This window comes from Salvelinus alpinus, chromosome 10 (assembly GCF_045679555.1).
Source record: "Salvelinus alpinus chromosome 10, SLU_Salpinus.1, whole genome shotgun sequence".
Lineage (NCBI taxonomy): Eukaryota > Metazoa > Chordata > Actinopteri > Salmoniformes > Salmonidae > Salvelinus > Salvelinus alpinus.
Window position 1 is genome coordinate 59,304,630 of NC_092095.1, and position 13,900 is coordinate 59,318,529.

At 42.7% G+C, this 13,900-nt stretch overlaps 1 protein-coding gene across 8 annotated transcripts in view; it reads left to right on the top strand.

Annotated features, from left to right (window-relative positions):
- The first annotated feature begins 7,313 nt into the window (after positions 1–7,313).
- The window catches only part of LOC139532422 (cell adhesion molecule CEACAM5-like), a 30,814-nt gene continuing 24,227 nt past the window's right edge, over positions 7,314–13,900 (top strand). For 4 of the 8 annotated variants that reach the window (XR_011666568.1, XR_011666567.1, XR_011666566.1 and 1 more), the window contains exon 1: positions 7,319–7,525. Coding sequence is in view for 5 of the 8 variants with exons in the window: in XM_071329978.1 (XP_071186079.1) it covers positions 7,459–7,525 (67 nt within the window). In the remaining 3 variants the exon portion in view is untranslated. Of the gene's footprint in view, positions 7,526–13,900 lie in introns of all 8 variants that reach the window. The other 4 variants (XM_071329977.1, XM_071329979.1, XM_071329982.1 and 1 more) reach the window with 3 other exon arrangements.

The window sequence follows — 13,900 nt, forward strand, 5'->3', positions numbered from 1 at the left end:
TTGCAAGGCGGCGGGCCCAGACGGCATCCCTAGCCGCGTCCTCAGAGCATGCGCAGACCAGCTGGCTGGTGTGTTTACGGACATATTCAATCTCTCCCTATCCCAGTCTGCTGTCCCTACATGCTTCAGGATGGCCACCATTGTTCCTGTACCCAAGAAAGTGAAGTTAACTGAACTAAATGACTATCGCCCCGTAGCACTTACTTCTGGCATCATGAAGTGCTTTGAGAGACTAGTCAAGGATCATATCACCTCCACTTTACCTGTCACCCTAGACCCACTTCAATTTGCTTATCGCCACAATAGATCCACAGACGATGCAATCGCCATCACACTGCACACTGCCCTATCCCATCTGGACAAAAGGAATAACTATGTAAGAATGCTGTTCATTAACTATATCTCAGCATTCCATAGTACCCTACCAAGCTCATCATTAAGCTTGAGGCCCTGGTTCTGAACCCCGCCCTGTGCAACTGGGTCCTGGACTTCCTGACGGGCTGCCCCCAGGTGGGGAAGGTAGGAAACAACCCCTCCACTTGGCTGATCCTCAACATGGGGCCCCACAAGGGTGCGTGCTCAGCCCCTCTGTACTCCCTGTTCACCCATGACTGCGTGGCCATGCACGCCTCCAACTCAATCATCAAGTTTGCAGATGACACAACAGTAGTGGGCTTGATTACCAACAATGACGAGACTGCCTACAGAGAGGAGGTGAGGGCTCTGGGAGTGTGGTGCCAGGAAAATAAAATCTCACTCAGCGTCAACAAAACAAAGGACATGATCGTGGACTTCAGGAAACAGCAGAGGGAGCACCCCCCTATCCACATCGACAGGACCACCGTGGAGAAGGTGGAAAGCTTCAAGTTCCTCAGCGTACACATCACTGACAAACTGAAATAGTCCACCCACACAGACAATGTGGTGAAGAAGGTGCAACAGCGCCTCTTCAACCTCAGGAGGCTGAAGAAATTTGGCTTGGCACCTAAAACCCTCACAAACTTTTACACAAGATTCACAATTGAGAGTTTCCTGTCAGGCTTATCACCACTCGGTACGGCAACTGCACCGCCCGCCACAGCAGGGCTCTCCAGAGGGTGGTGCGGTCTGCCCAACGTATCACCGGGGGAAAACTACCTGCCCTCCAGGACACCTACAGCACCTGATGTCACAGGACAGCCAAAAATTTCATCAAGGACCTCAACCACCCGAGCCACTGCCTATTCACCCCGCTATCATCCAGAAGACGAGGTCAGTACAGGTGCATCAAAAACAGCTTCTATCTCAAGGCCATCAGACTGCTAAATAGCCATCGCTAGCACATAGAGGATGCTGCCTATATTCATAGACTTGTAACCACTGTCCACTTTAATAAATGGAACACTAGTCACTTTAACAATGTTTACATATCTTGCATTACTCATCTCTTATGTATATACTGTATTCTATACTATTCTACTGTATCTCTATGCCGCTCTGACATTGCTCATCCATTTATATATTCTAATGACGTTCCTTTTCTTAGATTTGTGTATATTAGTATATGTTGTGAAATTGTTAGATATTACTTGTTAGATGTTACTGCACTGTTGGAGCTAGAAACACAAGCATTTCGCTACACCCGCAATAACATCTGCATGTGACCAATAAAATTTTATTTGATTTTAAATCCAACATATTGTTTTCAATCGAGTGGCTCAACAGGCAAGTTGAAGTTTTACTTTCACTTTTACATCATGTCATGTCTGCTAGGTAGGCAGGCTAAAGACATAGCCACAGTGAGTCAACATACTACACAACTGTTTTGTTGTCTGTAGCTGCAAACAAACCACCACTTTTGAGCGTCTTCTTCACAGAAGCGATACTCTGCGCAGTTTCATCAAATAGGTTATTCTGTTCCACAGGCTGTTGTCTGGGTGGTGCGAAACTCTTCTTTTAAAGATGCACTCGTTTTTATTACAAGTCTGGTCTGTTATGTGTGCTGATTACAAACAAGGATATCACAAGTCAATAAACGACCGCACCCCATGCTGGTATGAAACTGCATAGGCCTACAATAATGCAGGTCCATGTTTGCATAATACATAAGCGCATGGGTGGCTTTAGCATAATAAATAGGGGGTTTCCAGGGTTGGGTAGGTTGTAATCAGTTACTCCCCAACCCTTGGGGTTTCCACTTCTGACTCCCAATGATGACATATTATAGACATATTCTATTGGCAAGGAGAGAGATTTTAACAGCTGAAATTGTGCATGGTAACCCTCACTTATCCCCTTTATTTTGGCATCAGTTTATTTTAAGGGCTATACATGAACCACACAACATAATTCCCATATACATGTAAACTGACAACTGTTATTGTGGTTAATATGTACAGTTGAAGTCAGAAGTTTACATTTAAACTCAGTTTTTCACAATTCCTGACATTTAATCTTAGTAAAAACTCCCTGTCTTAGGTCAGTTAGGATCACCACTTTATTTCGAGAATGTGAAATGTCAGAATAATAGTAGAGAGAATGATTTATTTCAGCTTTTATTTCTTTCATCACATTCCCAGTGGGTCAGAAGTTTACATACACTCAAATAGTATTTGGTACCATTGCCTTTTAATTGTTTAACTTGGGTCAAACATTTTGGGTAGCCTTTCACAAGCTTCCCACAATAAGTCAGGTTTTTAGGCCTCCTTGCTCGCACACGCTTTTTCAGTTCTGCCCACAAATGTTCTATAGGATTGAGGAATGGGCTTTGTGATGGCCACTCCAATACCTTGATTTTGTTGTCCTTAAGCCATTTTGCCACAACTTTCTGAAGTATGTTTAGGGTCATTGTCAATTTGGAAGACCCATTTGCGACCAAGCTTTAACTTCCTGACTGATGTCTTGAGATGTTGCGTCAATATATCCACATCATTTTCCTCTCTCATGATGCCATCTATTTTGTGAAGTGCACCAGTCCCTCCTCCAGCAAAGCACCCCCACAACATGATGCTGCCACCCCCGTGCTTCACGGTTCGGATGGTGTTCTTTGGCTTGCAAGCCTCTCCCTTTTTCCTCCAAACATAACAATTGTCATTATGTCCAAACAGTTCTATTTTTGTTTCATCAGACCAGAGGACATTTCTCCAAAAAGTACGATCTTTGTCCCCATGTCCAGCCGTAGTCTGGCTTTTTTATGGCGGTTTTGGAGCAGTAGCTTCTTCCTTGCTGAGCGGCCTTTCAGGTTATGTCGATATAGGACTCGTTTTACTGTGGATATAGATACTTTTGTACTTGTTTCCTCCAGTATCTTCACAAGGTCCTTTGCTGCTGTTCTGGGATTGATTTGCACTTTTCGCACCAAAGTACGTTCATCTCTAGGAGACTGAACGCGTCTTCTTCCTGAGCGGTATGATGGCTGCGTGGTCCTATGGTGTTTATACTTGCGTACTATTGTTTGTACAGATGAACGTGGTACCTTCAGGCGTTTGGAAATTGCTCCCAAGGATGAACCTGTTGTGGAGGTCTATAATTTTTTCTGAGGTCTTGGCTGATTTCTTTAGATTTTCTCATGATGTCAACAAAGAGGCACTGAGTTTGAAGGTAGGCATTGAAATACATCCACAGGTACACCTCCAATTGACTCAAATGATGTCAATTAGCCTATCAGAAGCTTCTAAAGCCATGACATAATTTTCTGGAATTGTCCAAGCTGTTTAAAGGCACAGTCAACTCGGTGTATTTAATCTTCTGACCCACTGGAATTGTGATACAGTGAATTATAAGTGAAATAATCTGTAAACAATTGTTGGAAAAATTACTTGTGTCATGCACAAAGTAGATGTCCTAACCGACTTGCCAAAACTATAGTTTGTTAACAAGACATTTGTGGAGTGGTTGAAAAACGAGTTTTAATGACTCCAACCTAAGTGTATGCAAACTTCCGACTTCAACTGTATCACGTTTATTGTCAATAGGGCTATGTAGGCCCATTTAGAGTGTTAACTAGTTCACTTTCACGTATATGATGCCTGGTTTTCCAGATGAACAGCTTCTACAGAAAAGTGGGAGAGTTTCTTGTGTTGACTCCGGACAAGTCCACTATACCTGACCCCATCACATGCATCCTATGGAAGCATGGGAAGAACAAGGCAGCAGACTTGGACAAGGATTTTGGTCTGTACACCTATGGTGCCTTCGAAAGCCGCACAACCATGGATCAGGCTACTGGAGAGCTGAGAATCAGTGGCTTGACGAAAACAGTTCAACAGCATACTGCTTGACAAGACATATACACTATCTTATCAGTAAGCGTGTGTGTATGTGTGTGTGTGTGTGTGTGTGTATGTGTGTACGGAATGCTTGTGTGTGCATGTTGGTTCCTTTGCTTGCTTCACAATAATTTTTCACAGCTTTGTCTATCTCCTGGATTTCCAGAGGCAGTCCCTAAACCACAATGACTTATTTCTGTAACTCCAACTAAACCTGTTTTTAAACACAGCCTAATAGAGATTAAAAGAGAGAGAGAAACAGAGAACACAAACAGATTGTAAAGAATGAGCGAGAGAGTGTGTGTGTGTGCGCACCACCACAGGTCCTCTGCTATGTGACATACTCATCCATTTCCATCCACAGACACAGAATCACAACCTGACGTCACCTGTAAATTGAACGGTACCATGGTAACTGTTCACTGCAGTGCTAAGGGTCCGCTGGTGGTGTACTGCTGGTCTTGGTCTGACCACCAGGGGGAGATGTGGAGCCAGGAGCAGACTGGACAGCACTACAACATCAAAGCCCTAGAGTCAGACAGACAGCTACACCTGTAAGGCCAGAAACCAGTCAGTGAGATCACACAGACCTACAACAGCAACGACTGAAAGGCCACAGCTAAACAAGATAGATAGTATAAGCAGATATGGGCGACATCAACAACATATGTTTTTGTCCAACTGACCATCCCCAACTGTTTCTGTATTTGAGTCTCCTCGGAGTTTGATGGAAATGTATTTTTCATATCAACAATTGTATCTCTAGCTATCTCAATATCAAAGAATGATTCCAGGTAAACAAAATATTCAGATTTAGAAAGTAAGTAAGTGAAAGTGTTTTTCTGAAATAGACTTTCATATGCTCCAACATACCTGGTTCTCTAGGTATGATAGGTTGAATGATATCCAGAGCAGGACAAAGAACAGGATGCTGATTGGCTGAAAGCCATGGTATATCAGACCGTATACCACGTGTATGAAAAAACATTCATTTTTACTGCTCTAATTACGTTGGTAACCAGTTTATAATAGAAATAAGTCACCTCGGGGTTTGTGTTGCGTCGTGCATAAGAACAGCCCTTAGTCATGGTATACTAACCATATACCACACCTCCTTGGGCCTTATGACGTCCTGCCCCTGAGCAAGGCAGTTTACCCACTGTTCCCCAGGCACCGAACACGTGGATGTCGATTAAATGCGGAAGACACATTTCAGTTGAATGTATTCAGTTGTACAACTGACTAGGTATCCCCCTTTCCCCTTTACCCCTTTTTGTTCAGTATAACCAGATTACCCACACCAGCAAGGGTGTGATAACCAGAGAGAGTGAGGGAGAGAAGCAGCCATTACTAGATGAGGCAGGATCTACTAATAACACAGGTGATGTTGTGAGTAATAACACCCTCAAACGAAATGACCAGAATCAGGGCTGGAATTCCAATGCCTTCCTGCATAGATCTCAAGTGAGGACACTGACTAAGGTATCTGGAAACGGAGAGGGGGAAAGAGAGAGGGAAGAGAGTAAGGGAGGGGAGGAGGCTATGTCACGGGCTCATCTGACCCCTTCCAAAGCCCAGAGATGGATACAGCCTGAACCACAATCAGGATACACTGTGGGGGACAGAGGATTATGGGAATGGATCTGACCAGGAGTCACATAAGGCAATGGTCTGAGATTATGATGCAGAGACAGGGGGAGATGAAGAGAACGAGGGAAGACGAGATGAAGAGGCTAGAAGAGATGGAGAGGGGAAGGAAGAGAAAACACAGGATGAAGGGAAGGAAGAGGAGGAATCCAGCAGAGCCACACTCAACAGCCAGACTGACGGTCAGAGGTCTCCACCAACCCCTCAGAGAAAGAACAAATATGGAGCATCAGAGATAGAGGTGAAAGAACCTAACTCCTCCCAAACAAACACCTCCATCCTGAATTCCCATACATCAAGACCCAAGGGGGGCCCGAGTGAAAACATTTGGAAAACCCTGATCTATAAGACACTATCATGGCTATCAGATGGGTGTAGAACAAGGAAAACAAGTGAAAACAATGGAAACCCAGAGGAGCAGTGGTCAGGTAGACAGAGAGGGAGGAACACCTGACCTATCAGGTCTGAGGAGACCCACTAGCTCAGTGTCAGACAGTACAGACACTCCTGATAGAAGCAGTCCAGGATTGTCAGCTGGTCTCAGAGCCACAGCATTTAGGTACACTATCTACTCCAGTAAACTACAGTTCAGTTGCACCCTCTGGATCAGTAGACACCAGCTCAGATACAGCATGTACAGCAATAGAGAGTAGCTCAGATACTCTGTCTACTTCATAGGGAAGTATAGGTAAATCCTCTGTACCAACAGAGACCAGTACAGCTACAGAGTCTGTACTAGAGGAAACCAGTTAAAATGCATTTATTGAATATATGGTTTGTTTGATAAATATTTAGATTCTGTACAGGGAAGGTTTGTATCTCTTCAGTAAACTCATCTCTCTTTATCTATATATTTGGTGTTATTATGTATCATGTTATTATCCTGTATGTGCTGTCATGTTTAGCCTAGGCTACTATCATTTTTATAAACTTTGAATAATGTGAATTATAATGAGATGTTGATCCATACAACAAGATGGGAAACATGTATTATATTTTGAGGAAAATATGTCTGTGTGAATGTTTGTGTGTATGTCTCATACAGTAGGCCTATAGGTCAATGGTTATAGGCTGGTGAATCAAAAGCCCTCAGACTCAGTGGACAGGAGGAACATTAAATGAACTATAGTTATTAAGTTAACTTTGAATATTACAGTATTGACAACGTTTGTTACATTATAGCACAGTGATCCTATCAATTGTAAATTATATAATTCTGTACATTGTAGCCAATTATACACACAGCTAAAGACCAGGTATGGGCAAGGAATATTCCAGACGTGGTTAGATTATAGTAATTATAGCATATCAACATAATGCAATGTGTTGGTATACAGTGTGATTGTATTTCAGCTATTAAACATGATTTACAAGTCAAATGGAACGTTATTTTCAACCAAGTGGTCATGACTTCAGAGGAAGGAAGAGGGAGGAACTAAAATCCACATTTTACTTTCACTTTCACAGCCTCGGTAGGCTAGCTTATGAACCTCACAGTGTTTTAGCATATCTCATTTGAACTTACTTTTATTTATTATATAAATAAACGAACGAACTAACAAAGATGTCTAAACTAACGCTTATCAGATTGTGCTTCTGGCTTTATCTGGTGCGAACGGTGGTCTCCAAAGGTAAGTTGAATCGACTGGCGGGCCGAACGTAGCGTTTGGCCTACCTAATATTTGTTAGGCTACTTGTTTGCTATTGTGTTCTAGTTGTATAGCCTAGTCTACAACATCACATCATAATATTTGATTATCAAGAACAGTGGGTGAACAATGAACAATACAATATGTTAGATCACGCGCCTTATGAACACTGCAGAGTGGGATTCATATAAAAGAAAATAAGAAAGATGGCAATGTGAAATCATAAACGACATTATGGAGTGATGGACATAGCCTAAACACGCTCTTCATATTGAAGAATGGTTTTAAACGACGTCTAAGTGGGTTACGTTACGGACCGCGCCCTTCATTTTCCGTTTAGCTACACACAGAGCCAACTTCAGGAAGTTATCAGATGTTGAATCCTGGCCTAACCAAGGCTAAAAACCTACAGAAGGGTCTGCGTGATCATGGCAGGCCCGGCGTTATGAGCGAGCCTTAGGGGGGCCCATCCAAATAACATATTGAAATATTGATCATTTATTTGACTGAGACGCTCGCCGACAGAAAGACCCATCAATCTCAGATAAAGAATCCGAGCGAGCGAAACAGCGCCCCTCTGTTTCTGTAGGTGTAAACAATGTATCTGATTCTGTCTGGACCAAAAGAGTATGGCATGTTATACTATTTCTGTCCAGACAGCATCAGATCCATAGGCTAGATAGATATAGGAGGCTGGCTTCCCCTAAAGTATTTACTAGGCAGCAGCAGCTCTTCCTGGGGTCCAAACACATTAAGGCACTTACATTACACAAAAAAACAAAGATAAAACAGTACATCATATAACATTATTACACCACTAGACATCTACAATACAAAATGTATAATACCACCATACAACAATATTACAATGTACATCTGTGTAGAGTGTGTGTGCTAACATTTGTGTGTGTATGTGTGTGTCTGTACCTGTGTGTGTGTCTCTTCACTGTACCTGCTGTTCCATAAGGGGTATTTTTATCTGTTTTTTAAAATCTGATTCTACTACTTGTACCAGTTACCTGATGTGGAATAGAGTACCATGTGGTCATGGCTCTATGTAGTACTGTGCGCCTCCCACAGTCTGTTCTGGACTAGGGGATTGTGAAGAGACCTCTGGTGGCATGTCTTGTGGGTTATGCATGGTTGTCTGAGCTGTGAGCTGGTAGTTTAAACAGACAGCTCAGTGCATTCAGCTTGTCAACACTTCTTACAAAAGCAAGTATTGATGAATTCAATCTCTCCTCCACTTTGAGCCATGAGAGATTGACATGCATATCATTAATGTTAGCTCTCCGTGTACATTTAAGGGCCAGCCATCATGCTGCCCTGTTCTGAGGCAATTTTAATTTTCCAAAGTCCCTCTTTGTGGCACCTGATCACACGACTGAACAGATTGTTTTGCCACAGTTATATAATTACACCTGTCTAAATAAGAACATTCAAAATACTTAACCAGAGAGCAGGACTTAGCCACAGAGGATCATTAAAATACTTCACCAGAGAGCATGACTTAGCCACAGAGGATCCTTAAAATACTTCACCAGAGAGCATGACTTAGCCACAGAGGATCCTTAAAATACTTCACCAGAGAGCATGACTTAGCCACAGAGGATCATTAAAATACTTCACCAGAGAGCATGACTTAGCCACAGAGGATCATTAAAATACTTCACCAGAGAGCATGACTTAGCCACAGAGGATCATTAGCTTCTTTAAAAAAATAGCTGTAGATTGTTTTAAAATCACAAGTGAATTAGTGTATGCCTATTTTGGAATCCCACAATTTGGGCAGCGGGCGTGGCAATTTGTCTGGGGTGGCAGGTAGCCTAGTGGTTAGAGCGTTGGGCCAATAACCGAAAGGTTGCTGGATTGAATCCCCGAGCTGACAAGAAAAAAAATCTGTTGTTCCACCCTTGAAAAAGGCAGTTAACCCATTGTTCCCCAGTAGGCCGTCTTTGTAAATAAGAATTTGTTCTTAACTGACTTGCCTAGTTAAATAAAGGTTCAATGTAACAAAAAATGTGATCTGATTGAGTTGTGCCTGTCAGTGAAAAGCATCTAAAATATGTGTGAAGGTAATGTGTGTATAATGTTTATGTTGCAACAAGAAGAGAAGGGGTGTGTGGCGAAGATATGGTGTGTCTCTCTCCAGAATGCACTCAGCTGTCTCCTACCAATTCTTGCCCTTCATTGTTTCATTGTGTGACTTGTTTGCCCTTTGATTGTATATTTTATTAATCACTTCCCCATTACATATGTCATCTGTAGTCCTAGGCCTAGTTAATCCCTCGTCATTTGGTTACATTAATGACTGTTAATGCACGTATTAATTAGAGTCATATACTATTCTCAGAGTGGAAACGTTGTTTGCAGAATTCAGAACCTGCTACACTTTTGAGAAACAAGTTTTGGTTTATTTCATAACCATTATGAGTTTTGTCAATCTGGGTTGGGTTAAATGCAGAAGATACATTTCAGTAGAATAAATTCAGTTGTACAACTGACTAGGTACCCCCCTTTCCTTTCACTTTAAATGGGGTATTGATCAAGATCAAAAGTCAAAAGGGCAAACAATTCACACAATGTAACAATGAATGTGCAAGAATTGTCAGGAGACTGCGGGCTTATTCAGGACAGATTTTGGTGAGAGTGAACCCTCTTGCTCAGCCTCTTCCTCTCTGCTGAAACTAGCGAGCGAAACAGCGCCCCTTTGTCTTACTATATGTAGCCCATGTATCTGATACTGTCTGTCCAGAAAAAGTATGACATGCCTTACTCCTTTTGTCCAGACAGCATCAGATACATGATCTACACATACAGAAACAGAGGTGCGCTGTTTCGCTCACTCTGACGCTTTGTCTGAGATTGATGATTCTTTCTGTCGGCGTGCGTGCGTCTCGGTCAAATAAATGATCAATATTTAAATATTTTATTTAGAGGAGAAGGCAAGGAGGTATGGTAGGGAGGGCAGGCCCCCATAACACCTTCCCTCCTTTATGCACAAATATTGATATAATAACCATCATATCGAAGTAAACTTGGAGTCACGTGATAATATGTTGTGTGTTCCTCCCATTATGACTCGGGAAGGTACTGTATGCAGTTTATTAGGCTACAGATGAAATAAATGATGGTGAACTTCACAGGGTGGTGAAAGTGCAAGGTTATGAGTTTGATTCTCCTTTCCAATAAATATTGACATTCTTATTTTGGTGACATGACGATCGATGCTTTGCTGCCGTTTGACTAATAAAAATAATAATCGCTCTTATCCATAATAATGTCATAATGTAGATAGTTTAGCCCCACTGTAGCTGTTTGCTAGAGCACATGTGTCAAGACCAGATTGGGAACATTTACTATGTAACACAACAGTCTATAATACAGTCTATATAACGCAACAGTCTATATAACGCAGCAGTCTACTCTATATAACACAACAGATAACAGCCTATATAATACAGCGGTCTATATAACGCAGCAGTCTATATAACGCACAACAGTCTATATAACGCAGCAGTCTATATAACGCAGCAGTCTACTCTATATAACACAACAGATAACAGCCTATATAATACAGCGGTCTATATAACGCAACAGTCTATATAACGCAGCAGTCTACTCTATATAACACAACAGATAACAGCCTATATAATACAGCGGTCTATATAACGCAACAGTCTATATAACGCAGCAGTCTACTCTATATAACACAACAGATAACAGCCTATATAATACAGCGGTCTATATAACGCAGCAGTCTATATAACGCACAACAGTCTATATAACGCACAACAGTCTATATAACGCAGCAGTCTATATAACGCAGCAGTCTATATAACGCAGCAGTCTATATAATGCACAATAGTCTATATAACATAGCAGTCTATAAAGCACAGCAGTCTATAACAGAAATTTGCATCCTGCAGCACTAATACCACAAGGTTCTGGGACACTGTAAAGTCCATGGAGAATAAGAGTACCTCCTCCCAGCTGCCCACTGCACTGAAACTAGGAAACACTGTCACCACGGATAAATCCACGATAATCGATAATTTTAATAAGCATGGCCAGCCGTAGAGAAATGCTTATTAAAATTCTCGATTATCGTGGATTTATCCGTGGTGACAGTGTTTCCTAGTTCCACCTGGCTACCCCAAACCTGGTCAACAGCTCTGCACCCCCCGCAGCCAACTCTTTTCTCTGAATATATCAATGATATTGCTCTTGATTCTTTGATCCACCTCTACGCAGACGACACCATTATGTATACATCTGGCCCTTCTTTGGACACTGTTAACAAACCTCCAAACGAGCTTCAAATCCATACAACACTCCTTCCGTGGCCTCCAACTGCTCTTAAATGCAAGTAAAATGAAATGCATGCTCTTCAACCGATCGCTGCCCGCACTTGCCCGCCCGACTAGCATCACTACTTTGGACGGTTCTGACTTAGAATATGTGGACAACTATAAATACCTAGGTGTCTGGCTGTCGTTCTGCCCCTGAACAAGGCAGTTAACCCACTGTTCCTAGGCCATCATTGAAAAATAAGAATTTGTTCTTAACCGACTTGCCTAGTTAAATAAAGGTAAAATAAATAAATAAAAAGACTGTAAACTCTCCTTCCAGACTCACATTAAGCATCTCCAATCCAAAGTTAAATCTAGAATTTGCTTCCTATTTCGCAACAAAGCCTCCTTCACTCATGCTGCCAAACATACCCTCGTAAAACTGACTATCCTACTGATCCTTGACTTTGGCGATGTAATTTACAAAATAGCCTCCAACACTCTACTCAGCAAATTGGATGCAGTCTATCACAGTGCAATCCGTTTTGTCACCAAAGCCCCATATATTACCCACCACTGCGACCTGTATGCTCTCGTTGGCTGGTCCTCGCTACATATTCGTTGCCAAACCCACTGGCTCCAGGTCATCTATAGGTCTTTGCTAGGTAAAGCTCCACCTTATCTCAGCTCACTGCTCACCATAGCAGCACCCACCCGTAGAACGTGCTTCAGCACGTACAGTGGGGAGAACAAGTATTTGATAACCTGCAAAATCGGCAGTGTTTCTTACTTACAAAGCATGTAGATGTCTGTAATTTTTTATCATAGGTACACTTCAACTGTGAGAGACGGAATCTAAAACAAAAATCCAGAAAATCACATTGTATGATTTTTAAGTAATTAATTAGCATTTTATTGCATGACATAAGTATTTGATCACCTACCAACCAGTAAGAATTCCGTCTCTCACAGACCTGTTCGTTTTTCTTTAAGAAGCCCTCCTGTTCTCCACTCATTACCTGTATTAACTGCACCTGTTTGAACCCGTTACCTGTATAAAAGACACCTGTCCACACACTCAATCAAACAGACTCCAACCTCTCCACAATGGCCAAGACCAGAGAGCTGTGTAAGGACATCAGGGATAAAATTGTAGACCTGCACAAGGCTGGGATGGGCTACAGGACAATAGGCAAGCAGCTTGTTGAGAAGGCAACAACTGTTGGCGCAATTATTAGAAAATGGAAGAAGTTCAAGATGACGGTCAATCACCGTCGGTCTGGGGCTCCATGCAAGATCTCACCTCGTGGGGCATCAATGATCATGAGGAAGGTGAGGGATCAGCCCAGAACTACACGGCAGGACCTGGTCAATGACCTGAAGAGAGCTGGGACCACAGTCTCAAAGAAAACCATTAGTAACACACTACGCCGTCATGGATTAAAATCCTGCAGTGCACGCAAGGTCCCCCTGCTCAAGCCAACGCATGTCCAGGCCCGTCTGAAGTTTGCCAATGACCATCTGGATGATCCAGAGGAGGAATGGGAGAAGGTCATGTGGTCTAATGAGACAAAAATAGAGCTTTTTGGTCTAAACTCCACTCGCTGTGTTTGGAGGAAGAAGAAGGATGAGTACAACCCAAGAACACCATCCCAACCGTGAAGCATGGAGGTGGAAACATCATTCTTTGGGGATGCTTTTCTGCAAAGGGGACAGGACGACTGCACCGTATTGAGGGGAGGATGGATGGGGCCATGTATCGCGAGATCTTGGCCAACAACCTCCTTCCCTCAGTAAGAGCATTGAAGATGGGTCGTGGCTGGGTCTTCCAGCATGACAACGACCCGAAACACACAGCCAGGGCAACTAAGGAGTGGCTCCGTAAGAAGCATCTCAAGGTCCTGGAGTGGCCTAGCCAGTCTCCAGACCGGAACCCAATAGAAAATCTTTGGAGGGAGCTGAAAGTCCGTATTGCCCAGCGACATCCCCGAAACCTGAAGGATCTGGAGAAGGTCTGTTTGGAGGATTGGGCCAAAATCCCTGCTGCAGTGTGTGCAAACCTGGT